This window comes from the organism of the source record quoted next (assembly GCF_019968955.1).
Source record: "MAG: Porospora cf. gigantea A chromosome Unknown PgA_NODE_61_length_49732_cov_346.92, whole genome shotgun sequence".
In the NCBI taxonomy this organism is placed as follows: Eukaryota; Apicomplexa; class Conoidasida; order Eugregarinorida; family Porosporidae; genus Porospora; species Porospora cf. gigantea A.
This window is the reverse complement of record NW_027151801.1, coordinates 24133-49732: the sequence shown is the minus strand read 5'-3', so window position 1 is coordinate 49732 and position 25600 is coordinate 24133. Positions and strand designations below refer to the sequence as shown.

General features: G+C 54.2%; 17 protein-coding genes across 26 annotated transcripts; 8 read left to right on the top strand and 9 right to left on the bottom strand.

The window, feature by feature from the left end:
• Nucleotides 1–284: 284 nt before the first annotated feature.
• On the top strand, nt 285–542 carry KVP18_003939 (uncharacterized protein; the record flags this gene model as incomplete). Its single annotated transcript, XM_067956088.1, has 1 exon — nt 285–542. The coding sequence occupies one exon, from the start codon at nt 285–287 to the stop codon at nt 540–542; it is 258 nt and encodes an 85-aa protein (XP_067807334.1).
• Nucleotides 543–550: 8 nt separating this feature from the next.
• KVP18_003945 (uncharacterized protein) lies at nt 551–7850 on the bottom strand (the record flags this gene model as incomplete). 5 transcript variants are annotated; one of them, XM_067956097.1, is made up of 4 exons in its annotated part: nt 551–916; nt 945–2244; nt 2271–6665; nt 6694–7850. In XM_067956097.1, the coding sequence occupies 4 exons, from the start codon at nt 7848–7850 to the stop codon at nt 551–553; spliced, it is 7218 nt and encodes a 2405-aa protein (XP_067807343.1). The 5 variants fall into 5 exon arrangements, with proteins under 5 accessions (XP_067807343.1, XP_067807346.1, XP_067807342.1 ...); XM_067956100.1 differs by lacking the exons at nt 945–2244; nt 2271–6665; nt 6694–7850 and having other exon boundaries at nt 551–883; XM_067956096.1 differs by lacking the exons at nt 2271–6665; nt 6694–7850 and having other exon boundaries at nt 912–2165.
• Nucleotides 7851–7915: 65 nt separating this feature from the next.
• On the top strand, nt 7916–8504 carry KVP18_003958 (uncharacterized protein; the record flags this gene model as incomplete). 2 transcript variants are annotated; one of them, XM_067956116.1, is made up of 2 exons in its annotated part: nt 7916–7951; nt 7980–8504. In XM_067956116.1, 2 exons carry the CDS (start codon nt 7916–7918, stop codon nt 8502–8504), a joined length of 561 nt encoding a protein of 186 aa, XP_067807362.1. The 2 variants fall into 2 exon arrangements, with proteins under 2 accessions (XP_067807362.1, XP_067807361.1); XM_067956115.1 differs by having other exon boundaries at nt 7934–7951.
• Nucleotides 8505–8534: 30 nt separating this feature from the next.
• KVP18_003952 (uncharacterized protein) lies at nt 8535–8792 on the bottom strand (the record flags this gene model as incomplete). Its single annotated transcript, XM_067956109.1, has 1 exon — nt 8535–8792. One exon carries the CDS (start codon nt 8790–8792, stop codon nt 8535–8537), a length of 258 nt encoding a protein of 85 aa, XP_067807355.1.
• A 35-nt stretch (nt 8793–8827) lies between these two features.
• Nucleotides 8828–9604, top strand: KVP18_003956 (uncharacterized protein; the record flags this gene model as incomplete). The annotated part of the gene is made up of 1 exon (XM_067956113.1): nt 8828–9604. The coding sequence occupies one exon, from the start codon at nt 8828–8830 to the stop codon at nt 9602–9604; it is 777 nt and encodes a 258-aa protein (XP_067807359.1).
• A 32-nt stretch (nt 9605–9636) lies between these two features.
• KVP18_003948 (uncharacterized protein) lies at nt 9637–10206 on the bottom strand (the record flags this gene model as incomplete). Its single annotated transcript, XM_067956103.1, has 1 exon — nt 9637–10206. One exon carries the CDS (start codon nt 10204–10206, stop codon nt 9637–9639), a length of 570 nt encoding a protein of 189 aa, XP_067807349.1.
• Nucleotides 10207–10535: 329 nt separating this feature from the next.
• On the bottom strand, nt 10536–11646 carry KVP18_003947 (uncharacterized protein; the record flags this gene model as incomplete). The annotated part of the gene is made up of 2 exons (XM_067956102.1): nt 10536–11368; nt 11397–11646. The coding sequence occupies 2 exons, from the start codon at nt 11644–11646 to the stop codon at nt 10536–10538; spliced, it is 1083 nt and encodes a 360-aa protein (XP_067807348.1).
• A 64-nt stretch (nt 11647–11710) lies between these two features.
• Nucleotides 11711–12808, top strand: KVP18_003954 (uncharacterized protein; the record flags this gene model as incomplete). The annotated part of the gene is made up of 1 exon (XM_067956111.1): nt 11711–12808. The coding sequence occupies one exon, from the start codon at nt 11711–11713 to the stop codon at nt 12806–12808; it is 1098 nt and encodes a 365-aa protein (XP_067807357.1).
• Nucleotides 12809–12855: 47 nt separating this feature from the next.
• KVP18_003935 (uncharacterized protein) lies at nt 12856–16140 on the bottom strand (the record flags this gene model as incomplete). 4 transcript variants are annotated; one of them, XM_067956083.1, is made up of 5 exons in its annotated part: nt 12856–13536; nt 13578–14185; nt 14223–14647; nt 14708–16030; nt 16070–16140. In XM_067956083.1, the coding sequence occupies 5 exons, from the start codon at nt 16138–16140 to the stop codon at nt 12856–12858; spliced, it is 3108 nt and encodes a 1035-aa protein (XP_067807329.1). The 4 variants fall into 4 exon arrangements, with proteins under 4 accessions (XP_067807329.1, XP_067807326.1, XP_067807328.1 ...); XM_067956081.1 differs by lacking the exons at nt 12856–13536; nt 13578–14185 and having other exon boundaries at nt 14209–14647; XM_067956080.1 differs by lacking the exons at nt 13578–14185; nt 14223–14647; nt 14708–16030; nt 16070–16140 and having other exon boundaries at nt 12856–13488.
• A 316-nt stretch (nt 16141–16456) lies between these two features.
• On the top strand, nt 16457–17878 carry KVP18_003953 (uncharacterized protein; the record flags this gene model as incomplete). Its single annotated transcript, XM_067956110.1, has 1 exon — nt 16457–17878. One exon carries the CDS (start codon nt 16457–16459, stop codon nt 17876–17878), a length of 1422 nt encoding a protein of 473 aa, XP_067807356.1.
• A 98-nt stretch (nt 17879–17976) lies between these two features.
• Nucleotides 17977–19125, bottom strand: KVP18_003957 (uncharacterized protein; the record flags this gene model as incomplete). The annotated part of the gene is made up of 1 exon (XM_067956114.1): nt 17977–19125. The coding sequence occupies one exon, from the start codon at nt 19123–19125 to the stop codon at nt 17977–17979; it is 1149 nt and encodes a 382-aa protein (XP_067807360.1).
• Nucleotides 19126–19270: 145 nt separating this feature from the next.
• On the top strand, nt 19271–20509 carry KVP18_003937 (uncharacterized protein; the record flags this gene model as incomplete). The annotated part of the gene is made up of 1 exon (XM_067956085.1): nt 19271–20509. One exon carries the CDS (start codon nt 19271–19273, stop codon nt 20507–20509), a length of 1239 nt encoding a protein of 412 aa, XP_067807331.1.
• A 34-nt stretch (nt 20510–20543) lies between these two features.
• Nucleotides 20544–20978, bottom strand: KVP18_003949 (uncharacterized protein; the record flags this gene model as incomplete). Of its 2 annotated transcripts, none has more annotated exons than XM_067956105.1 (1): nt 20544–20978. In XM_067956105.1, one exon carries the CDS (start codon nt 20976–20978, stop codon nt 20544–20546), a length of 435 nt encoding a protein of 144 aa, XP_067807351.1. The 2 variants fall into 2 exon arrangements, with proteins under 2 accessions (XP_067807351.1, XP_067807350.1); XM_067956104.1 differs by having other exon boundaries at nt 20544–20945.
• A 26-nt stretch (nt 20979–21004) lies between these two features.
• On the bottom strand, nt 21005–22111 carry KVP18_003928 (uncharacterized protein; the record flags this gene model as incomplete). Its single annotated transcript, XM_067956070.1, has 1 exon — nt 21005–22111. One exon carries the CDS (start codon nt 22109–22111, stop codon nt 21005–21007), a length of 1107 nt encoding a protein of 368 aa, XP_067807316.1.
• Nucleotides 22112–22211: 100 nt separating this feature from the next.
• Nucleotides 22212–23139, bottom strand: KVP18_003940 (uncharacterized protein; the record flags this gene model as incomplete). Its single annotated transcript, XM_067956089.1, has 2 exons — nt 22212–22748; nt 22777–23139. The coding sequence occupies 2 exons, from the start codon at nt 23137–23139 to the stop codon at nt 22212–22214; spliced, it is 900 nt and encodes a 299-aa protein (XP_067807335.1).
• Nucleotides 23140–23400: 261 nt separating this feature from the next.
• On the top strand, nt 23401–24747 carry KVP18_003943 (uncharacterized protein; the record flags this gene model as incomplete). Its single annotated transcript, XM_067956094.1, has 1 exon — nt 23401–24747. The coding sequence occupies one exon, from the start codon at nt 23401–23403 to the stop codon at nt 24745–24747; it is 1347 nt and encodes a 448-aa protein (XP_067807340.1).
• Nucleotides 24748–24919: 172 nt separating this feature from the next.
• On the top strand, nt 24920–25564 carry KVP18_003932 (uncharacterized protein; the record flags this gene model as incomplete). Its single annotated transcript, XM_067956075.1, has 1 exon — nt 24920–25564. The coding sequence occupies one exon, from the start codon at nt 24920–24922 to the stop codon at nt 25562–25564; it is 645 nt and encodes a 214-aa protein (XP_067807321.1).
• Nucleotides 25565–25600: the final 36 nt, after the last annotated feature.

Sequence of the window (25600 nt, the reverse complement as noted above, 5' to 3'; positions counted from 1 at the left end):
TGATGAGACGCCGTGATACTTTGAGGCTGCAGCACTTCAGGACGAAGTGCATCATTTTCGACCAGAAGAGGCACCAATTGGTAGACCGCGCCTACCGCTCTCCCCTGTGGCCTGTGGCAGCTAGATTAAAACAACCACGAGTGTCGGGCGCGTTGAGACGAGTGGTTAGTGGCACTGCTGCACCCTGTGTCGCCACTAGCACCGCAATCGCGGCTGAAAATGAGGACCTGCGCACGGCCCAACTACGAGAGGGTCGATTCAACACTCTTTTTCTTGACAGAAGCATGCCACTTGTCACGGAGTTTGTGCCAAGCCAGTCTGCAGGCTGGCTGGCTCCACCCGACCACACTGCTGCAATCCCCTCGGACGCCCCTGACTTGTTGTATCAGGAGAGCCTCTTGGAGGCCTCCAGAGACAGGCAAGGGCTGGCTCTTGGCGCCAACGGCATTCCCGGCACTGGTCTTCTGTCGTCTGGCGACGCCAAGCTTGACTTGGAGCCGCCGTGCGCATACCCCCAGTCCGTGTTGGTTCCACCACTGTGAATCGAACGTCACTGGAATAAGTCAGCAGTCCATTCGATTCCATCGCTCTCGGGCCAGGGCCGAGTTCCCCACCGCAACCCTCCCGCCATCCACATTTGATTGAGCCCTGCCCAGCGGCAGTGGCTCAGCTTCAGCAGTCGACCTCGCGACACGTGAGGGTCCTCCTCTCCGAACTTATCCAGATAAACAGATCCCAGTTGGCTACTCATGAGCGCCGTGTCCAGGCGTCCTCCTATGCACACAACAGCGTCAACAGAGCTGGTCGCCAGGTTCAGGTAGAGGCCAGACCCCAGGCCACAAAGCCAGGTGTGGGCCGCTATGTTGGACAGGCGCGTCTCCATCGTGTCTCGCAAGCGCCAGGGCCCCGATTCAGGCTGCGTTATGTGCTCCTGCAAAGCTCACGTGCTCCTTCCGAGTGCCAGCTCCCAGGCTACAGCAGGTGTCAGCGCACAGGTGGGTGCCGCAAAGCAGACAGATAACACTGAGCCTCCGTGGCTCGGGGAAATGCGGTGCTCCGGTTTCAACGCTGGGCAACTGCTCCTCGAAATAGACCGTGAAAGGAGTCTGGAAGCAGGTCGGCGGTTGCACCAGAGAGTTTAGTCCCAGGCAGGCATAGAGCGCCTGCGTTCGAGAACCTGGTTGCACGTCCCGGCTTAACATGGATGTCAGGCGACCAAGGCTCGATTGGCTTCTCAGGGGATTCGTCTCTTTTGAGCGTGCCACCAGCACCTTAGTAATCGAGGACTCGCTGGCGAGTTGGACCTGGTCGCTGTCCGCCCCCATCATAGACCCGAGACGAGATATGGAATCCAGGCTGGATGCCTTCAGAGAGAACGAGCGCTTCTGCTTGATGAGCGACTGCGTGACTTCAGAGGATAGGCGGTAGGTAGGAGGCCACAGGGTCACAAGTGGATGCGAGGTGGAGTCGGCCTCCAGAAAGAACGACAAATGAGTCATGGGTCCGCTAGGCGGCTGCTGCGACAGAAACTGCACCACCGGCAATCTCAGAAGGCTTGCCACGCTGGACGCCAATCGACAGCTGAGCAGCTCCTCGACGCAAGGAACGCGACTACCAGCCACCTTGTTAATAGCGTTGACGAGCTCTGCAGCTTGCAGGCTCGGTATCAGAGTAGTGAAACCTATACATGGGTGGTTGGCAGTTCCTTCAATCAGATAGCTCAGAAGACTTAACGTGCACTCCAGAAAAGGCACGACTCCTAAGCACACCGTCTCAATCAAGGCGGCAGGTGAGATGCCAGCCTTGTTGACGCCGGTTGACACGCCAGTCATGTGGTCTGGCGCCGCAGTCAGGCCGCCCTCAGGCTCTTCTCGAGATGGTTCACTGGGTTCCAAACGATTTTGGGCCACGTCATCGTCACCGAATCTCGACTCGTCAGCGAAACTCTCAAGCCAGAGGGAGGCCCCAGTCACATCGTCGGATGTGGGGAGAGCGCCTGTGACGCGATGCACGTCGAACATCAGCGAGCCAGGCAGCATGATAGATCCTGTTGCCGACCTCCCGAAGCTGGACCGAGATCTGAGTGGCACATCGTTCTTCTCCCCTTCAGTGCGTTGTTTCCGTCTCTGCAACGCTCTTCGGGTAGACATTACCGCCTTCTCCATGGCACTGTCCAACACATTTGGATTGTCATCGTCCACGACAGTCCAAAGGACGGAGAGAGCCTCGTGGGTCAATCCCAGTCTGTGTCAGAAGACGAGGTATCTCACCGAACGTAAAGGCTCACAAGAGCGGCGGCATCTTCGGTCGGGATGAAGTGCAGCGCGATGAGCAGCCGCCCCAGCAGTTGGAACCGGACTGACGGCAGACACATACCACCTGCCACCCGGATGTCCGGAGACGAGTCAGCGGATAGAGAGCCTGACCCAAGACAGAGCAGTGATTCGCAATGGCGTAGGTAGAGGTCAGTAGAATGTGGAAGGTTGACGTCAGGAGCTGACTCGAACTCCTCCACAGCCCTGAGGGCGGCTGTGACTGCGGAGAAAGTGACCATCAGAGAGTCAAGAGGCAGGAGGGTCTTTGGCGCCTCAGACGAGCCCATAGAACGCGTGAGTTGGCAGTGATGCGCAATTGTATCGGTGATCGCCTTGCTGATCGCGGCCAGGGGGTGGACTACATGTCCGCCCAGGTCAACGGCATCACCCTCTCTGTCGCTCAAAATAGAAATACTCGCAACTGGAGGATCACCTGGAGTTTCGCTTAATGATACGGAATCGGTAGGATCGTTCGCTTCTTGTTGATCACCAAGTACGTCCCTAGAAGAGGTCGGCTGGGAAATGAAACGCATCAACTCTCTGAGGGGGCGGATGGACTCCCAAAGGTCGTCGCGCGCCAAATTCGCAATGTCGTCGTCGGGTGTGGGTCCATCGCCGCTGATGAACGAGACCTCATCCTCGATCAAGCGCTCCAGAAACTCCTCAATCATCTCAACAAACCGTGATGAATCCTCAGGTGCAGACGCCGCTGACAAACTCTTCATGTTGAGTGGGTAGCATACTGTGGGTCCTGGGCACAGAGCCACGCGAAGGCACGAGACTTGCAAGCACAGGGTCCGCACCAGGCCGTCGACACAGCCCGGGAACTGTTCATAGAAACGAGAGGGCAGGTTCAGAAAGCAGCCTCTGGCAGCCTCCGTGGCCGAAGTAGATACCGACGACAGCCCCTCTAGCGTCTTGCTTAGCGACTTAATGCGGTCATTCCAATCGCGTAGAGTAACCTCAAGACAGGGCTCGTCCTCTTGGACACTGGCCGACCGCAGCTGAAACCCGGCCTCCCGTCCGCCGTTATCAGGCAGCAGAAGAGACACCTGTCGAGAGCAGTAAGGACAGCTGAGCCCTGAAAATTGATCGGGCCTCGACGTTAGGGATACGTTCCTGCGGTACTCCTTCCAGCAAGCTTCATGCATTCTGTGGCCACAGCAGGAAAAAACCAACTTGGCATCAGAAGGGGGTCCGAAGCGTGGCAGACGCTCAGTGCCCTCGTTGAAATCCCAATCCGCATCAAACTTTTGCTGGAGTTTGGCCACCTCGTAGAAGCGCGTACCTCCGATATGGAAGTGCTTAGCCAGCGCGTCTACCCGCTCCTCCGGATCCGCAGGCTGCTTAAACCGCGCGCCGTCAGGAAGCCATTGTAGGTGGGCCAGGTGGTGGGTGGGCTTGCCCTGCACCAGCAGAAAGCAAACCACACATTCCGACTTTTCAGGAGGCTCCTCATCGGTCTCAATAGACTGCCTCATCGCAGCTGCCTTCTGCTGTTTCTTCTTGAACAGCCGCATCAGTCGTTCTTGCTTATGCTTAAGGTCGGCCTTCGCGTCTTCGCGGACCTCGCAATCCTCCTGGCCGCAGCGCGAGAGTAACTCGGCCCGCAGGGCGCTGTTTTCGTTTCCAGGGGCAAACGGTTCCTTTGCTTCTGACTGAAACACACCTAGGAAATTGCCTGAGTAGGCGTCGTTGGCCAACAACGGTCGGGAGGGTACCAGGGTGGATTGGCATAATGCACCGATACAGGCGCTAATCCAGTGGTGGGCTTGCTGAGCTTCGTCTCGAGTCTCTCCTGACAAGTGTTGCGAGAACATGATCAACAATTCCAGAAGGCATACTGATCCGCTCACGTACTGCTCCTGCAGGCGACCCAATGGCAGCACAAGAGGAACCCGGACCGCAGCAAAGACACTCATGGAAGTCTGTAGTTGTGCCGCAATATAACGTCCAGATAGTTGGGGAGCGGAGCTCAAACGGCGAAAGGAAAGCGTCTCAGTGGCTTGACCTCTCAACAACGTCTCGACCTCCACGAGTCGAGTCAACAATCTCAGGGAGGTAGCCAACAGCAGAGGTCCCGAAGGACCTTCAATCGTTACGCTGTCGGCACTGGGTGGTACCATGGGAGAGAGTTCCAGGTCCGGAATCAGCATCCGAAGCCCCTCGCCTGCTGATTCTGGAATCGATCCCAACATAACGACGTCCACAGATACCAGAACCAAACTGAACAGGAGGCCAACGAAACACGGATGCCTCGACAGCGCGGCTTGTCCTTCTCGGAAACAAGGCTTCACACGGGGGACGCGTGATAGATCAAAGGGGGGGAGCTCTTCCGTAACCTTGGGTCGCCTCTTTAGAAGATCGAAGTACAAATCCTCAAGTTCAGCGCTGGCCGACTGTCCCTCGGAGTTAAAAGGGTAGCTGATGTCGATTCTGGACCAGAATGCGCTTTCTTCCTCGGGCGTTCCGGAGGCAAGGCCTCGAGCCGCATACCACCCCTTACGACTTTCGCGGTTGAATTGAAACACGGCAGCGTTGTCGATGGCACGTTCCATCACCTCCTCGGCTCCGCGCAATTGGGCTTGAGACATACGAGGCATCAGCTCCAGCAGCTGGGAGTGCGTCTTGGAGGCGGCAGCGGTGTTCTGTAGGATTGCCTGCTCGAGGCGCCTCAGAGGGTCCCAGGACAGGCGGGACTCGTGGGCAAGAAGTTGGAAAAGAAGGATTGCCAGGCATTGCACGGTTAACGAGCGCCTCTCGCTATCCAGCGCCGTATGAGCGGACACCGGTATGAAGGCTTCGGGGATGTCGAGTCGGAAGCAAATGTGGTGCATTAGGAGCTCCACCGCGTCCATAGATGATGCGTTTTTCACTGCTGCACTCTCAGCGGCTGCCAAGGCGAACAGCCTCAACGCCAGCAAGTCAATTTCGCCAGTGTGAGTCGACCAGAATAGGCGCATATAGAATGTGGCCTCTCCCTGTAGACCTTGGCCATTCCGTCTCCATGCACCCACCAAAACCACCTGATAGTAGAGGGCCAGAGCCCGTATCTGCTCGTCCGAGATGAGGGACAGCATGGAATGCGAACACCCAACGCATGAGAGAATGGAGAACGGCGACATCCTTCCGAGCTCACACGCGCGAACCCAGGTTTCGGTGAACACTCTGTGCAGAGGCAGCACGGTGGACGCCGTGAGGTTGCCCTCCACCAGCGACCCACGGGTGGTCCATTGACCCGACAGCTGAAAGCCAGTGGATGTGGGGTCGACGAGTATACCCGGAGAGATGCAGGAGTCAACCCACCACCATTCTGGCTTGCTCAGCTTTAGGCGGTTGTCGACGACTTCCTTGGGCGATCCCGAGGCGATGGATTTTTGGAGATGCCTCCGAAAGCTATCCAGAACCACCTCCTGGGCGATGTTAAATTGCAGCATCTTGAACCCCGTGCCTCCCGTGGACATCGTGAACGTTTCCTTGAAGTTCTGCGATCGCGTTTGATGCCAGGAGACCATGGCTGTGTAGCAGTCCACGAAGTTCAGCATGGCCACCCCGAAGACCCACTGCTCTCCTTGGTCCGGCTGCGTGCCAACGAGACGGTCCAAATAGCCAACTCCGTTGACCACGCAGTCTACATGCAAGAGCAGTGCCGCAATCCACGCCCGAGAATCGTCGTACTTCACGTGCTCGCACAGCTCCCGCCTATAAGCCAGACAGCACCCGGCAGGCATCATGAGTGGCAGCCAGCCACCACGCCAAAAGGCGTCCCGGTGGTTGTCGTTCTTGACGATGGCTCCGAATACGCGCGGAGACTCCAGGAAATAACGCAGGTCGTGGAGAATGCAGTTGTAGTCCCGGTTGATGATTGCAGGTTTGTCTAGGCGGTACTTCCCTTTGCTAGTCCACCGAGAGAACATGTCCAAGGCGGCACGCATCAGCCGGGAAACCATATTATGGTCCTTCACAAGGCTGTGACAAACGGATTCTATGGCGAAAACCTGCACAGTCATCCGTTGTAGGAACTTGGAGTCGATGACGCTCTTTGTGGGGCTGTCTGTGACGAGGGCAGCTAGTCTAGGGTAATGCTGCAGGAACACTGGACCAAGGTAGTGCTTGAAGTCTTTAACAAACATGAGTTCGAGGAGGAGACACAGCACTGCCTCGCACGAGTCCTTGTTCAGCAGCAGCCTACCTCCATCGAACACTATGTTGCTCCCTATGAGGTTGAGCACCGTCTCAAGGCCAGACTGGTTCACAAAGCACGTAGCGAGGTATGCGAGGTTGGGGTGCAGGGGGTAGTGAGGCTTTCCTTGATACCGCAGTGGTGACGGCGCCACCTGGCCAGCGAAGCTGCATTACAGGAACTCTCACGCCTCACTCCTGTGTGACTCGGGTTATGAGAGAGCCGGGAAGCACCTGCGCCAACGACGAGGCCAGCTGCGCGTGAGGAGAAGGTCGGAAGCCCATAGCTGGGTCTATGGCGCTCCCAGGCCAGAAGTCCTGCCTTGCACTTCCCAGGGCCGTCCTCAACCAGGTAAGAAAATCGAAGAGGGCGCTATCCTCCTCAAGGTAGGCGGACTCCTTCACCTCAACGGTGAGCAGCGACTGAGACCTGCGCAAAGGAAAATTCGTCTCCACGCCGGACAAGAGTTGTGATGATGCCCTTTGGGCTCGGGTGTGGATCATCTCGAGAGGTCGGTAGGCGTGAAACAGAGCTGAGACACTGTGACAGAGCAGGCCATCGGTAAAGGCGGACTTCTCAATGTTGATGCGTTTGAAGGCGGCTGCAACGGATTCTCTGAAGGCATGATGTAGACGGCAGAGACGGATAAGCCATTTAAGGAGGTGCTTTGCGGCAGCTGCCTGGTACCTGGCAGTCAACTGGAAATGCGCGCTCGCCGGCGCAACGGGGAACATAGACGGCTTGACTGAGGAGAGTAAGGGACAGACCATCAATAAAGCCACGACCCGCTTGACGATTATGGGCACCGCCACGTCAAGCACGAACGTCACATCCTCGTTCAGGTCGGCCAGGGGAAAGGCAGGGCCCGTATGTCGGGAGCAGAATCCAGACTCATTTAGGGCACTACCGTCTCCGCAGTCACAGCAACCCCCGAAATCGGACCTGTATATCATGAAGTTGTGACCTTCGTGGTCACCCCTTTTGAAACACTTGATGCAAATGCAGGAGGAGCCTGATAGGGCGCAGGTGTAGCACCGGTATGCGACGTGGCTGCCTTCCCAAACGGTGTAGCAGCGACTTTGGCTGTCGGGGGCGGCGCAGATATCAGCCAATGTGCCCTCAAGGCTACGGACATGCTCAGCCAGCCGTTCACCCAGAGGGACCTCCTGCTTGCCTTCCAGCGGTACTATGAGGGCCTCTATCAGCTTCGTCCCGTAGGGGTCGCCGAGAAAGAAGAATGTCGCATCCAGAAGTCTTACGAGCTCATTCGCTCGTGCGCCGCCATGGACAGGGCGCCAATCACCGGCTTTTCGGTACTCTTCTGCCAGCTGATCTAAAAGATACTCAGCCATCGCACTATTAAGGGTTTATTGACACTGAGTGGCGTAATCAAACGTCAATTCCATTTTTTCCACGTATGAAAGCACTCAGAACGATGAAGTCGCGACTCACGGTGAGCTTCATGTGCGCCAGAGATTCAGAATTACGTGGACCATGACGATGACGAGGAGGAGGCCAAGCTCATAGATGTGGACTACACAGAGGAGGTGACCGCTGAGAAGCTGAGACTGTGGCTCCGCCGGTGCAAACGAAAGTATCGGAATGGAGTCTTTGTAATCAAAGTCGGCCAAACTGGGAAACTACTGCAACGTACCGTGTTCATTGGCCTCAAGCCCGAGTACTTTGAGATCACCAGCAAGAAGTTTTTCGACGTAGGCTACCACATGTCGGACATAGTCGAAGTGGACACGGGCACCAAGAGCGAGGACTTCGAGGAGTTAGACCGGATTTTACCTGTGGGGTCGCCAAGACCGGCTTGGCAGAAATGCTGTGTCGTCCGCACAGAGAGTAGGAATGTCTCACTTGTCTTCGAGTACGAGGCGGACCGGCGCGATTTTATGTTCCTCCTCATGGTTGAGAAGCAAGCGACGGGGACTAGGTATGCGTTAGTGAAGGAACGATTCGAGGCGCATCAAGATGAGATGCAAGGCATTTCGTCAGTTTGAAGAAGCTACGTTTTATTTCTGTTTTAATCTCTATTGCACCCTTTCTTGCAGCAACTTCAGCTTCGCGTCCAAATACCGCTTGGCCTCTGTCAAAGTCATCTCCACAAAAAACCCATGAACCGTCTCAATGAATACCCTGCCAGTGTCAGGTACATACGCTGAGCAGTAAGTCTCCATCCCCACGTCCACAGAGCAGTGTAACTCTGACCCGAGAGTGTTGAGGTTGTCTCGAAGTACCTGGCAGTTCCGTAGCCGTACGGTGTCTTGAGCGAACTTCAGATCAGACATGTAGCAGGGACCTGTGCCTCAGTCAAATCGAGAATATGGCGAAGAAACGTCGAAAACTCGCCGACGGATTCGCCTCTTCAGTGGAGACTTTGACTCCCGCCGCACAGATCGAGCCGGAGGTCAAGATCCCTCGTACGTTTCCGGAGGTCCAAGTCCCAATTGAGGTTCGATTCGTTCTTGAAGGCTGCTCACTTCGTCCTATCCAAAGAGGCTCCAGTTGTGTGCTTATGACGATCGACAAGTTCGAGACGTTGGCTGCGAAGAAAAGTTTAGGCTCTCTGCGACCGGAGCTAGTCCATCAGGCCTTGCTGGCCGTGGTGGATTCTCCCCTTTGTAAGGCGGGGGCCGTGAAGCAAATCCTTTTGTTAACTGACGACGGCAAGATCCTCAACGTCAACCCGCAGTATCGAGTCCCAAGGACGTACGCCAAGTTCTCATCGGCCTTCGCTCACGTAGTGTCCACGAAAGACAGCTTAGAAGGCGACGACATGAGTTTGGTGTCGTTGCTACGGCCACCAGTGGAGCAGTACCTACCTCTACCAGCTACACTCATATCCCTTTCGAGACGAGGGTCACGAGGACGGCTGCGGGACGTCCTTGAGTCCGATCTGCCCGTGGTAGGCTCAGGAGGCCCTTCCAAGTCACTGGTTTTCTTGGTGGGGGCCAGCACTACGAGCTCTACACTGGAGTCCAACGTGTGCGACGGCGAGAGGACCGCAGTGCTCTCCATGTCGCGTTACCCGCTTTCGGCCAGCTCTGTCATATCCAGAGTGACGTCGGAGCTGGAATGCGTGTTTGAACAGTATTTGTAGGCTTCAAATCTTCGCTAATACAAAATTGAAAGTCACTCCGCTCCGGCGTCCCAGTTCAGCTGGAAATGTGGTAGATCGCCTAGGAAAGGAGCGTAGTGTATGTTGTGGCCCTGCAGTCCGAACGCCAGAGTATCCAAAGGCGCAGCTCCTGCCAGAGGCGTGGGAGCGCAGTGGATTGGAGTTTCCATGATGAATCCGTGGTCGAAAGGGGAATCTGATTGTACAGGAGTTAGGGCATCGAGAAGGAATCTTCTCTCAACGTCCTGCATCTCCGTACAAGATCGAGATCTGTGCTCGAAGAAAGGGTCCACTTGAACCGCGAAGTCTTCTGATCGAGAGGGGCCCACCAGACGGCTGAGAGACCTACTGGGACACACATAGTCGTCCACTCCGGCGCCGACGTAGTCGAGGGTGATCGGACTGGCCATCTGCTCTAGAAAACTGTGTAGGCGCCCTTCAGGCGTCGCGGGCAGACTGCGTACGCTGGATACGGGGCTATATGGGCTCGTGGCTACTGAATCATCCCAATCTTCCGCTGGATAGCCCGGAATCGGAGTCGGCGACAGAGCTGGGGCCGTATCGTAGTCCTCAATACTGGACATTCTCAAATCTTCGTTGCCGTGTGCATAGTTGCATTTGCTGCCCGCTCGACAGTGACCCTTCTTCCAGACTGTGCATAATTTTGTTTTCTTGAGATCTGGGACATTGCGCAATTCCACCTCACTATGAGCGAATGCGCAACTATCTCCCCGATCACACCGCCCCTGTTCGTAAAAAAGACATCTGCGCGTCTTAAAACACTTGTCCTGCATCGATCCGTCCGGTGGGTTGCGCCACCTTGGCCTAGGGCCGGGATTGCGGCGCCGGCGTGTCTCCGATGGCATTGGCTATTTCCATCCGCAAAAGTCGAAATTGTATGTGATTGTGTGGGTTAGTGGGATTTCGGGTTGAGTAACTCGCATGGCAGCTCGCCATCAAAACGACAGCAGTAGCTGCCGTCGTCTGCGAGGTCTTCGTGTACCACACGCGTACCCGATTGCCAGATGGTTCGGAGGACGAAGCCATCCGTTTTCCGAGAGGCACGCAAGTGAGATCTGTCCCAGGCGAATCCTACAGCCGCAAGTCGCTTTCCCAGGGTGAAACCCTGCCTCCACTCGGTAGGAGATTCCTGTAGTCGCCCTAGGTCATAGTACGTCGTCATCTCGCTCCCTGTTGATATTCCGAGAAACTCTGCAGAAACCTGTAAGAGAATCTCAAGAGAGCGGGGCCGCAGCATGTCGTGGTCGTCGTTGATGCTCACCAGCTCCACGTTAGCCTTCAATGAGAACTGGGTCCAGGCGTCTTCGTGTGGGACGACAGCGTCGTGCATGCCATGAATGCACACACCGGGGCAGGAGAATGTGGGAAACTCCACATGCGGTACCCGACGAAAGTCTGGCTCCTCATCTAGCGGAAGGCCACAACCGAAGGCTAGCATCTCCCTGCCAAAGGCCCAATCAACAGGCCCCAGATAACTCATCGCTTCGCCCGTCCGTTGCCAGGTTTTCAGGTCTGTATCGTAGTATGGTGGTGGGGACTTTGAGAGGAGGCGACGGGCGCCGCCGATTCCAGGGTTCAGCATGATGATTCTCTGAACTCGTTCCGGATACTTGGCGGCGTACCACGCCGCCATGAATCCTCCGAACGACGATCCTATGATGACTAACTTGGTCGTGGGATCCTCCTTCGAAACGGCACCGAAGAAACGGTCCAGCACATCACAGGCTGGATAATCAAGCAAGAGGCGACTCACTGCCAGTAATGCTGATGCCTCTCGCAGAGTCGCCTCGGTTGGCGTTCAAGCAATGCACTCTCACGCCTTTAGGGTCGAGAAACCTGTGCTCGTGGCAGGTGGAACAGAAAACGTAGGGGGTGTCGAAGTCGCAGGTGAAAGCAGGGTACCCACTTTTCCTTATCTGTGAGAAGTGCTCGTTCAGTAGCCATCCTTTTTGGGTGTAGTTGGAGCTCTGCCAACCATGGAGGTAAACTAAGTGAATTCCCATACTGACAAATAACGCTCACGAAGCATCACGCCGAAAAAATCGAGTGCGTTTAATCCACTTTTGGATGCCCACAGTTCGTCGTGACCAACCAGAACTCTCACCACTCGCTTCAACAGCGAAGAAACCGCGCGTTGACGACCTGACTTTCGACGACGACCTGACCATCGACAACGAGGGAACGCTTACCGTACGAGACCCCGTATCAGAGGCACTGCACCTTCCGAAAGAGGCCATCAAGGAGTTACTGATTCGGCAGCCTGACAGGAGGGGATTCTTCGGAGTGCACCTGGACACGTCCACTGTACTTGCCATGTGCAGTGAGCTTACCTGGAATCTGGAAAGCGCTCAGCAGAGGATCCCCAGAGACGACAAGGCACTCAGACAGAAACAGGTCCAGAACGAGATCCTTCATCGAGGCGAGGTGGGCTCCTGTCTCCTTGCTCTGTGGAGTCCCTCAATGCCTAAATACATCTCAGACCAGACTGCCTACGAACTCGAGAAGATGGTTCGGACGATCGGTGGTCACATTGAGCAATCCCGAGTTGCTGAGTTGCTCAAGAGCGTGTACGTATTTCGTACAGATTTGGGTCCGGAAATGAAGCCGAACTACATCAATAAGCCAGGCCATGGGTCTCATCAGTTGCCTCCAACTGCAGGAGATGTCTACGCCATCGAGAAGCTGCTGGGATTGCGTCTGAAGTTCGTAGACGAACCTCAAGAGTTCATTTGGAGGGAGGAGGCTCTCGCTATGGACGCCGAGAGGCAAGAGGAGAGATCGCAGAACCAACGCCGCCAGATGGAGCTTCAAGAACGAATGCTTTCGATTGACCAGCAGGCTGCGTTGGAAGCACAAGGCGCCGAACTGCCGACAAAGGGGAAGACCAAGGCCAAACGCACTATCCGAAGGGAGTTAGCGATCCTACAGGCTCGCCATGCTCGCTTAGCCAGCTTCGAGGAAACGGGAGGCCTTTTTAAGGCGCTTTCGGTGTCCCAGCAGATAGGCAAACGCCACGTTAATATGATGGCTAAGGCTGCTGAGTTCCGGCTGCTCACCTTCACATCAGACCACGGTTTCGTCAGAGCAGCACTCCACCAGCAAATGGACTTTGTGGGGTTAGGAATCCTAGTGTTGCACCCGCCACGATCGTTTGCTGGTGTTTGATTCACAAAGTTTCCTGCAATGCGAAAGCGAGTTGTGATGCAAAATATTTATGAGCTGCTGTACTCGGTGGTGTACGCTTCGGAGTCGGGAGAGCTAGAGCAGGTCTCAAACGTGGAAGGAACCGATCCGGATTCGCTTCCTGGCACAAAGAACATGTCGTCGTAGAATTGGGTAGCTCCTCCATCCTCGCCATCGTGATCCACCAGATCCTTGTGGGTTTCCAACCACAATATAGCCTTGTGGACCATATCGTACTTGGGATTGCGTTTGACGTAGTACGACACTACTCGCCCTTCTTGAGATAGCCTGCACTGCACCTCATCAATGAGGGTGTCGTCAGCGTAATCCACGGCTGCGTTGTCCACATACTGCATTCCGAAGACCATAACCCGTTCCGGCACTTGAATGCCCGACATCACCATGATCAGTCCCATGACAGCGATGGCAATGCCGCACCCAATAGCCACTGCCAGTAGGGTGTGAAAGATGGAGCTCGTGCTGAAGAGCGTCACAGGAGTGAGCACCGACCACCATGACCAGGAGAAATAGCCCATGGGGGACTTATAAAAATAGGAGGGCACAACATCCTTAGACTGCCAAATGCTGTCTATATTACTGAGGAACCAGTCTTCAATGCCAAACAGCCACCAGCCGGGGCTCACTACGGGGTGACCGTACATTTGAGTCGCGGCGCAGCAATGAAGCAACAAACCGAACGGAATTAAGCTCTGGAAACGTTATGGTTGGCTATAAAATCCGAAGGACTCACGACGGCAGTGTTGGATAGCGTCTCATCGTAGAATGGCGGTCTCGCGGCTCCTCGGAGGAACTCGGTCTTGTCGCACCAGTATACGATGAGAACTGTGCAGCACACGAAGAAAAGCATTACAGGGACCCCAGAGTAATACGTGAAGACCAGGAACACAATGCTCATTATGTTGGCGTACTTGACGTCCAATTTGAATTCAGGAGGAGTCCAGATTTTGTCCAAATCAGCCTGGATGCCCTGTTCAAACTTGGACGTCCGCCATCTGCGGAGATAATGGTGAACAGGCAGCTTCATAAGGCGCAAGATATGCGGGAAGACTATGTAGGTCAAACTGACGATCATGTAGTAATGACCGACATCAAGGTACCATTTTGGGCTCAAGTCCGCATAGTTCCCAGTCATCCTGACATTTCCGAGGTACCTAGGCCTTGTCTGCCACTTAAAATGTACCAGCAGTGCGATAATCGCCGAGTTGAGATACTGGGCAACAAAAACCTTTGTGAACCCACTGATCATGGCGATGGAGCTGCTGATGGGGCGCTCGAATTTCACCAGGTAGCGAATCGTTCGTTTCAGCACGAAGTTGATGACGTGTACCAGAATGGACGCTGTGGAGAGTGAGATGGGTGGACTACGGGTACCTACAAGCAGCGCCGACGGCCATTGCCTTGATGGAGTGCTGGATGTAGTTGTGGCATACTTTTCGAGTGGAGCTATCCAGAAGGGACTTAAAAATGTTGCTGTTGCAGTAACAGTTAGCTTGCCAATCAACGAAGTCGGGGTCTGCCTTCGCGTTCTGCAGCAGCGCGAGGAAGTCGTTGGTGGAGAGACCTTCGTCATCGTACAGGTCACAGTTGTCCACGTCACGTTCGTGCCAAGAACTCAGGGAGAAAGCCTGTAAGGACTCGTCCATCTCGTGAAAGAAAACATCAGCTGCCTTGGTGCAGCTCATGACTTTCTGCCCGATAGCGACAGGGTAGTCGCCGGCCTCTTCGCACATACGCACGGTGAACCCTTTAGATAGGCCCGCAAGGTTGTCTTGTCGCAGCTTCAAGCAACCAATGTTCATCCTGCAAACAATAAAGAGAAGAAGAAAAAAATAAAGGGAGCCAAACTACTGAGTCGCCTACGGTGAGTTGTGAACCAACTGGAAGCCGACGTTCTCACCAACGAGGTGAGTGACGTTGCTTTCGTAGCAGCCGGCGTCATGTAGATCTTTGTGCATCGTCAAAGTCCACTTGTCGTCGTTCATGAATGGCTGCCACGTGTACGAGGTAGCGGGAATCTCCTCCGTGCAGTCGTAGTCTGTGTACAGACCGACATCGCAGATTTTCCAGGGAGTTGAGCCCTGGCGAGTGAGGACTTGAACGACACTGGCATTCTTAGTGGAATGGAACTCCTGAGTAACGACTCCGACAAGAATGACCCAAGTCAGGAAGAAGGCGAGCATCAGGATTAGCGCCACGACTGCGACGAGTCCGCATGTTCGAAACACCCGGGATTTGTAGGGAACATCCAAGTTCTCCCAAATTATGTCCTCCGGCTCAGGCGCAGTCACAACGGACAACGCCTGTCCTCGGAACCTCAGGTCGGCTGGTTGAAGGTGGTGACTCAGCGTGAACCGCGTTGATGAGTACTGGCTCTGTACGAACTGCTTGTCTTTCTGGCTCGTGAAGGTCACGAAGGCCATGACTACGTCCCGAGCGTGTACTTGCTTGTAGTCCTTCTGCATCACAGTTGCTAGGCTGGCTTTCATCTTCGCCTCGAGCTTCTCGTTTTTGTTTTCAGGAACGTCCATTCCCCAGTAACGTCTTGCACGATTGCAGTCGATTTCCCGGTGATAGTCACCTACATTGAGAATCGTCTTAAATGATCCCTCGAAGTCGCGAACCAGAGAAACCTCGTGGATAATGCGTACGTCGCCATTGTCCACGTAATGATCTCTATCCGGGTTACTCAGGGCTATCTCCTCGAAGTGCTCTTTCAAATGATAGCGATAGTTATGGTGGTCGTCAATGCGTCGCGGTAAGTTCGTAACCATGATCGCATGATCTGATAGGTCTAGGGTTCGCACGTCATTATCGAAAACGACGTTGGCGGTGTGAACCTTAAAGAACCACATCACCCAAATGAGGACGCCGATGACGCCTAACACGTCGCAAACGCCGCATACCAAAGTGCAGGACTTCACAGATAGAGTGGTGCCGGCGATGACAGTAGTTCGCTCCATGAACGCCCTCAAGGTTTCGCCTGCGGTTAAACCGAAACCTATGTTGGGGGCTAGGCCTATGTTGGCTAGCAGCGTCATGTCCAAGCTCATGCCTGCCTGCGGCTCCAACATGTTGCCGTACGAAGTAAAAATCATCTGAGGTATCGAAAGGCACGCCAATCCCGCGAAGACCCAGAACAGGTGATATAGGAAAGTAAAGTACAGCTGCATTCCCACTCCGAAGCTGTAAAAATATGACTCAGGAGTAAGACACACTCCTCACCGAGCCACATGCTTCTCAACCCGCGCGTTCCATACATTGTGACGTTCGAAGTGGCTGTCAGTTGCTGCCATGCGGTAGAAGTGGATCTGCGCCTCTTGCAGGTCGGGCTGGAATCAGGTTAGATCCCGTCAGAACACGTGCGCAACTGTACCTTCTGTAAGGAAGGGTCCGATGCTATCTTGGTCTCGATGTCCATAGGGCGATCCACCGAATGCGACAATTCTCTCTGAGTGGAGCTGTTTGGCTAATGACCGAAAATTGTCTCAATGTTGCGTCAGACCACATAGGTAGTACTGGTGAACCCGCCTTGATTGTTACCGAGATTGTGTTTCCCACAAGAAATCATGTAATGAGCGTCTACTGAAGTGTATTATAGTATTACTCAAGATGTCGCACCCAACCGAGTCGTATAAGGCCACCGACGCTGCGAATGTGGTGATTCCCACTTCGTTGCATACTGGTGTGTCCCAACACGAGAGCAACATGACAGCTCCCGCTGCTGCGACGTACACCGCACATTCCAGACATGGAAGTAGCTTGATCCCCGTCACTACGGCCTACAATGCACATTCCAGACATGGAAGTAACCTGGTTACCACAGCTGCTTCTCGGTCTTTCGTCAGTGCAACGACGGGGTATGCAGGTGGCGTGACCTCGACTATGGGAAGCTACACTCTGCCTCCAGGCGCAGTGGAGCAGTCCTCTCGCAAATTGTCCTCTACAATTATCGGCGAGGAGTTCCTGGGCACGATTCCCAAGCCTGACGTTCGCTATGTTGATGTCAACACCTACGAGGAGGTCGTCACTCGCGTTCCGAAGAAGGAGGTTCGTCACGTCGAGAAGCGCGTGCCCAAAATCGAGGTGCAGTATGTCGACAAGGAAGTCATGGTGCCCGAAATTCAGTACGTTGAGAAGGTCGTGGAGGTGCCCCGCTACGAAGAAGTCGTGAAGCATGTGGCGAAGGTTCAGGTCGTGGACAGGCCGTATGATGTTATTAAGGAAGTTCCTCGTATCGAGACGAAGGTCGTCGAGCGGGTGGTTGAGGTACCAGAGGTCATTGAGGTGCCCAAACCCTATGCAGTGGAGCAGAAGGTTTACGCCCCACGCTTTCAAGACTCCGACCAGGCTGTGATCGTAGCGCAATCGGTACATCCCGTAATTGCCGATTGCCAGCAGACGGTGGAAGTCGACGCTGTGGAATTAGTACCAGAAACCCACCACGTTGACATCCACGTCGGCAAGCTCGTTAATGTGCAGCTGATCCAGTCGGGAGCTCGCGAGACTCATCATCGTGTGGTTCAGACGTCTGCTGCTGAGTACAACAGCATGCTCAAGTTCCTTAATGCGCACCTCCACACCCAAGAGGTCCAGAATCTGCCGTTTCTGCAAGAGTCTGGACAGATACCTTTTATGGCCGAACAGATGTCGTGGCAGGAGCTGTCTCATGAGCACAGATCCCGTGTTCATGGCTACACTCGAGGTGGCGTGTACGTAGTCGGCGGTACCCGAATCAACGACATGCGGAACCTGACCACCACGTATGTATCCGGCGAGGCCTACAAGTCGAAGCGCGGAGTCGCTAGCCGCAGCTATGCCGCCACACAATACGCACAGAATCATAGCGCGAGCGCTCATCAGACCTACGCTACTGGAGCAGCAGCCCTTGGAGCCCATCAGACCTACACTACGGACCCCTCTGGCCTCGTAGCTCATCAGACCTACGCCAGCGCATCAGGGATCGAATACGCTGCTGGTGCTTCTGCGCATGCTGCAAGCGCTTCCGATGTCTATGCACAGGAGGTATACTGATTTGAATTATTTGATGATTGTGAACACCAAATTTCCATTTCAATGTTTTAACGCTGGTATCTTATTAGAAACGGTATCACGCCGAAGCACCGTAGCGATTAGTGACGCGTGGCCTCGTGAACCTCGAGTCCAGCGGCACAAATGGAGTCTAAGGTGACCAAAAACACTGGACGGCACACCTCAAGCCGTTCAGGGTGCGTGGGAGGCCTCTCAGTTACAAGGTCGAAATCTGTGACTCGCTCCTCCAGACGTTGGCAAGTCGACAGCGACATGAATGGTTGTTGAATCAATGCTGTCCAGTGGTAGTCCGACGTCGCTGCAACTCGCGACTCATGTGATAGCATGTGCAATGAAGCTCCAGCAATGATCACTTTAGGGCGACCACGGAGTGCCCACGCCGTGACGGGAGTGTCAGTAAGCATCAGTGAGTATTCCGGAGTCGAAAGGGATCTGCAACGGAAAACGAGGGAGTCGCGAAATCCTCCGTAAACAGGTACGTCACGCGCTGCCTCCTCCATCGAGGGATCCAATCCTTGAAACGACAGTCTCAGCACTGCCCGAGAGTGAACCCCCCACAGCACACATGAGTCTGACGAGACGTCTGTCAGTTCCCAGTTCCAATGGGGGGCATCGGGCGGCGCTTCGAATTGCGCAAGTATGGATAGAGAGCTGGACAATATTTTGACTTCCGTGTCGGCGGAAACGTAAAAGTGGCCATAGCGAGTCACGACCGTTCCAGAGACAGACCCAATCGCAGTTTCCATTCCTATTGCCAGGTTTAGCAGAGCAACTTGGCCGTCTCTGACGATAGGCACCTCAACTGACGCTCGGCTCTCATTGTCAATCATGTCGAATCCTAAACCTTGACCCGGAATCTCAGGCACAACCTGAGGGCTGTTAGGCCAAAATACAATCGCTGCAACTGAATCGACTTCCTGGACATGCGTCTGGGTCCAACCATTATCCATAGTTCCTTCGAAAAATCTGACTTCCCTTCCTTTCTTTGCTGCCAAACGATAACGATTCTCATTGGCCTCCGCAAAAAGCTGCTCAGCCCCGCCTTCAATAGTTTCCAGAAGCAGGCCCATGTAAGCGTAGCTCCAGATTGTGTCCAAGGAACTCAGGATGAGAAGAGGCCCACAGTGTGTGCAGCTGACCAGACCTGCAGGGGCCCACCTCAGAGGAAAGGTGACGTTACAACCTTCCTCATTGGTTGAAAAGTCGAGCTCGTCCAACGGAAGCCACATCAGACAAGCACAAATACTAAAATTCTTTGGAGAACTGCTGACGAATGACGCTTCGCTAACTAGTGCATAAACTAACGTGATGACTCCGTTGTGAAAGATTTTGACACCAATCGACTTTGCCGGTAAAATCGCCAATTCTTTGGGCATGTCGAAGGAGGACTCAGGCGTCTACCACGTAAAATCTTCCGATGGCTTCACACTCGACTCCTACTTCAACTACTACAGCAAAATGTCCAATCAGATGGTCATGTTGCAGGATCGGGTGCGAACATCGTTGTATCGCCGAGCTCTGATGGCGAACCCGCCGGAGTTCAGTGGGAAAACGATAATGGATGTCGGTGCGGGCAGCGGAGTACTGTCCTTCTTCAGCGCTATGGCTGGCGCAGAAAAGGTGATTGCGGTGGAGGCATCTGACATCGTACACACATTGAAGTTGTTGCTCCATGGTAACCCCCAGCTACAGCCTGAAAAGTTCAGGGTGGTTCATAAGTTTCTGGAAGACCTAACATTGGATGATCTGGACAGCACCGAACTTAAATGTGCGGACACACTCGTAAGTGAACCCATTGGCACATTCCTGTTCAACGAGAGGATGATTGAGACTTATCTCCACGCTCGCGACCTATTTCTCAAGGATGGCGGCTCGATGTTCCCGTCAAGAGGGCGGCTGGTTATGCAACCCTTCTCCGACTGCTCACTTTATCAGGATATGATAAGCCGCGCTCAGTTCTGGTCGCAAAGAGACTACTATGGTGTAGACTTGAGCGCGGCACTGCCTCGAGCTGTCGGAGAGCAATTCCAGCAGCCCGTCGTTGACCATCTCGACCCCAACGTCCTCATGAGCAAACCGAATCACTCGGACTTTGACTTCCGCACCTTGCAGGTAGCCGACTTGAAGAGGATGGTGATTCCTCTGGAGTACGAATTCTCTCAACCGGGTATCATGCATGGTCTGGCAGGCTGGTTTGATCTCGCATTTGACGGATCTACGGATCCCATCGCGTTCTCGACTGCACCCTGGTGCGCCTCTACTCATTGGTTTCAGATCATGTTCCTGCTGCTCACACCGCTGGCAGTGAACTGTGGGCAACGCGTCACGGGCAACCTCACTATGACTGCCAACAATCAGCAATCTTACCACATCGAAATATACCTTCAAGTTGAGGGTACGTCACCACTGATTACAAGCAAATCCGCCATGATTGACCTGAAAGACCCTGACTTCCGCTACTACTCTAATCCCGCCGCGTCCTTCGTCAACAGTGAGGCCGTTCCGAAGGAACCTCAGCCGGTGCACGTAGACGAGTGGGAAATTCTGCTGGACCAGCACAAAATGTCGGGCAACCAACACACCAGCAACTGTCTGGGAGCGGAATTCAAGTGACCTGCTTCTTCGCGCGGTATATCGTTGAATGACTTTATTTTCCAGCCTTCGTTCTGAGTTGTCTGAATGAGAAGTCTGTGGAGTCTTCAGTGCCCATATCCGCCTCCGAAGGCTTCGCATTGACACCCTTCATCACAGCTTTCAATAGTGGCGTCAGGGAGCCGCTACCATCGCTTAGAGCCATGTTCTCTGGGTTAACTGAGTGTCTGTACGCCTCGAATTGTCGCTGGGGGAACGCGTACTTCTCGTAGAGCTTGCCGACTTCGTCGTACGTCTTCTCATGCAGCCACTTCATCATCTGCTGCAACTCGCTCTTTCCCATCTGTATCTTTTTGGAGGGCAGCAATTGCAGAAACAACTTCTCTTTTGGAGGGGCTTCGTTAAACGTCTTACCCGTGTCCAGCAGACCTTTGGAAGTCATTGCGTAGGCCCACATCGGAGCGAGCGTACAGAAACGCCAGGCCCGCATCGCCGGCAATTTTATTAGTCGTCATATTAGAGTGTCTCCTGTCTCATCGCCATGATCATGAGGAACACCGCTCTGGTTCTGTAGCGCAACCAATGTTTTTGAATGCGGCCGGCTGCAACATCTTCTGGCAGGTTTCGCGGTTTTGGAGTATCCGACCTTCTGGAAGTCACAGATGTCGACTCATCTTCAGCGCCGGTGGTCAGCACATCGTCATTTCTTGTGCTCGTCGCATCGACAACGACACAAAGTCCAGTGCTTGCCAATACAGTGCTTGCCAACACAGTGCTCGTTCCCACAGTCACAGCAACCGGAACTTCAGTAACCGTACCGACAGCGACGGTGGAGAGATGTTCAGTGACCTTTGGTGGCATGGCAGAGGGAGTGTCATTTGAGCTGACAGCAGCAGTGCTTGTTCCAACAGTCAGAGCGACAGGAACTTCAGTACCGACAGCGACAGTGACCTGAGATGGCATAGCAGAGGGAGTGTCATTTGAGCTGACAGCAGCAGTGCTTGTTCCAACAGTCACAGCAACAGGAATATCCGTGCTTGTACCGACAGCGACAGTTGAGAGATGTTCAGTGACCTTAGATGGCATAGCAGAGGGAGTGTCATTTGAGCTGACAGAAGCAGTGCTTGTTCCAACAGTCACAGCAACAGGAACTTCAGTACCAACAGCGACAGTGGAGAGATGTTCAGTGAACTTTAATGGCATGGCAGAGGGAGTGTCACTTGAGCTGACAGCAGCAGTGATCGTTCCAACGGTTACAGTGCTCACAGCGCTGGCATTAACGCGGGGGTTACAGTGCCCTATGACGTCTTTCTGGCCCTCTGCAGTTTGTGTGTCCCGTGACGTGACCTGTACAGCGAGTATGACTGTCTCATTGACACTTTGGCAGGTCAAGGCATTTTGGGATGCAACCGCTGGAGTGTTGACAGAACTCACATAGGGGCTTAGGTGTGTTTGAGAAGCAGGGGTACCATGCTCAGAGCTACTGGACTGCGTGTCAACTGAGGCTGAGGCGTCATTCGGCGAAGACGACGTTTCTGTTGAGGGGTCTCGACTGCTGGAGTTTTCATGGAGCGGCTCAAGTCGCTGCCTGTACGCATCGTTGAAGACTGCAGCGTTGAACATCCGGCGACTCCTCATTGCACGTGGAATTTCGGCACACAGCACATAGTCTCACCAGTTCAAAAGCCACTACCTAGAGCGACACCGAGGCCGGCTTCCAAGCCTACGTAGATACCTCTTTGCGTGCAATGGTAGTCTTGGCGTCTACTAGCTTGTGCACGGCTAAGACAGTACGAACCATCGTTGCTGCGTATAAGGTGAGGAATGCGTCTTGAGTGTGGGTTTGCAGCATCTCCACAATGCCTTCGTCAAGCGTGGGGAGGCTGTTGAAGGATTCTTGGATGGAGTGCAGAATGCTTTGGTTGACAGGCAGATCGCCGCCGATCACACTAAGCAGGTACTGCTCCACCTTTTGCAGTCTCTCAGCCAGCATTCCCATAGACTTCACGAAGGACACCACATCCGAGCTCATAGTCGTAGTCTGACAACTGCGCATGTCGCGCTGGAGGTGCTCCACACCTACCTCCTCCGCTTCGGTCGCGGTGTAGTGTACAGGAACGTGCACGAAAGTACGGGAGAAGGTCAGATGTTCGTGGGCTTCCTCCACACAAATATATCCGGTAACTGGGAACTCCGACTTCTCGGTGGCGCGGGCATCAATCAGAATGTGGATAGGGTTAGGTGACCACCGACGGAAAACCTGCATAAGCCCGCTTCGCAGCTCTCACCTCGTGAATGTCGAGATCAGCCGACTTGAAGCAGGACCCAGTAGCATACCAGCCGACTACCTTCTCTCTAACGTTTATCTTCTTGGACATCATGTACATGTCCTCGCAGTATGTGTGGTCCAGATACCACACTAAGGAGTCCTTGGTGTCCTCCTCAAAGGGGACAGCGTAAGAGTTCGTAATGTGCACTTCAGTCCCGGTCACAGTGCCCAAAAGTGCTCCCACGACACGCTTGTCTCGAGACCCGCTCACCAGTCGTTGGTGGTGATCCACCACACCAAGCAGGACGGTAGGATGCACGAAGATCTTACGACACTGTGCCCATGTTAACTGTCGGTGCGTTATCCCCTTTAGCGCACTCATCGCCAAATTCACTTATAATTTTGGAGCACGTTAGAGTTTTAGGGCACGAAATCAGCCTAATGTTATCATTACTTCCTTGACGTTTGTTCCTCGTAGAAATTGTTCTTTCTGGGTTGTCGGATTATCAATCGGGGGCTGCGGGATGGCCAGTTCCACTCCTCTATGTGACCTCGTTGATGGGCGTCAAGCGTCGCCCATCAACGAGGTCACATAGAGGTGCTGGAACCTTCCGAATTGGAACCTCCGTCCAAATTACCGTATATGAGTGAGAGGCCCCAACGGCGGCCACGAACCCGGAATCGAGAGGGACGCAAGAGCAAGGATGCCACCTACGTGCCATCCTTTGTCCGTGTGACCCCAGATCCTCAGTACGACTTGAAGGTGCTGGCGAAGACGCAGCCAGCTTCGACGAAGCCGCAGTCTGCCGCATCCAAGCCGCGCAGTCGGCCATCGGGATCGTCGCGATTGCGACCTCATGTCACTGTATCTCCCCCCCTCACTGTATCTCCCCCCCTCAATGTCCAGCCTCAACAGAATATCTCCTATGGGGACGAGAAAAGCCGCAATGTCAGGAGGAAGGGTGACGACCGGAGGCCACCGGGCCATTCCCAAGAGCGCAAATCGTTTTTCCCTGAGGAACGCCGGTCTATGCGCCCTGAAGAGCGTCGATCTATGCGCCCTGAAGAGCGTCGATCTATGCGCCCTGAAGAGCGTCGATCTATGTTATCTGAAGAGCGTCGATCTATGCTACCTGAAGAGCGTGGATCGTTTTTCCCTGAGGAGCGTAGATCGTTTTTCCCTGAGGAACGTCGATCTATGCACCCTGAAGAGCTGAAGTCGTTTCGAGTACCGGATGAGTATTCCAACGGTTTCCCTGCTTGGACGACCTCCAGCTGCAGCTTCGGGCACAAAGACCGAAAGTACGGAGAGCCTAGACAAATGCACCCAGCAGAGCTTCACCGCTCTACGACCGAGCCGACGATGCCAGTAGGGCATGGGTGGCGCCAACGGTCCATATCGCCACTCTTTTCAGCAGTTAACAGCACGTCAGATTCGATGACTCACTCCGTGGTGGCTGAACATGCTGTGGTTACTCGGTCGTCTGCTTCTGGCGAGCTCCAGGGCTACCAGGCCTCGCGTCCAAGACTAAGCTTCCACCCAGAGCCTGTTGAGCGGCCCTCACTGCCACATCGGCCGAGTTGCATCGGGAGTTTGAAGGAGGTGAAGGAGGCTGCCTCCCACCCGCAAGTGGCCGTGCCCCCGCAAGTCGCGGCGACCCCTCAAGTAGAAATACCCCCTCAAGTAGAGGTGCCCTTTCAAGTAGAGGTAACCCCTCAAATTGCGGTGCCGGACACCACGGCAACTGACGACGAGGAGTACGTCTACATCGACATCAGCACGCTCAGTCCTTTCATGATCATTAGGCTGAAGGCACTGGCTGAATTGTGCCACATACCAGACTACGACGAACCAGCCGTGAGTACCTTTATCCTTTTTCTTTGGATTACTAAGCTGTCTCCAGCCGCACATCTCCTCTGGTCCAACCCCATCCCTACGCAGTTGCCTGACAAAGTCCAATTCTTCGCCAAAGAAATCTGTGCGAATTAGGAATAGAGAGGTGGGCGTTGCACCTGTTTGTGACTCAGGATCTCGTGTTCTTCTGCCACACCGACGAGCCCGATCGTCTTCTGACTTGTGGTGAGTAGGCCGCTGATGTCATTTTGTTAAGTGCACTGATATCAAATATGGGTTCTTGCGTAATTTCACATTTCTATCCGCCATGAACCTTGACGCAAAGCTCAACGCCAGTCTTGATGAGGTTATGAAGCGAGGTCGTAAACAGACTGCGAAGCAACCGAAGAAGAGTCTAGGCAAGAATGGCGGCCAGGTGAAGACCCAGGCTCCGAAGCCAGCCAAGAAGATCAACAAGGCCCAACCCAAGCAGCGAGCGAAGCCTGTTAAAGACAAGAAGGTTCCTCAGTTTATCGCTATAAAGAATCCCCCCGCCACTCTCGAGCGTCTGCTTCGGAAAAAGGGGGTGTTGGGAAGTCCAGTTAACAACAGGCCGACCAGCAACAGCTCTCGTCGGGGTCGAAGCGACCGAAGTTCAAACGATCGCACCCCAACAAGGAATCGTGGCCAACAGAGGAACAAGGGACTCCACTCAATGCCAATGATGCCTCAAGGTTTCATAAACCCAGGCTACCAGCAAGTGCACATGCGAGACTACAACCCAGGAGAACTCCAGGACATGCGACTTATGGAAGAGATCAAAATCCACGCGAACCTCGAAAGGATCCCAACGCCCCTCCCTCAACAGAAGAACGCAAGAGTGCCGTTTCCCCATGACAGCGCCGGCAAGTACTACGGTCAAGGACAACAGGGGTTCGACAATCGCCACACAGGGATGGGCGACGTGTTCTAGACCTTTCATGTTTGGTAACAGTCCGTACTGGCGCTT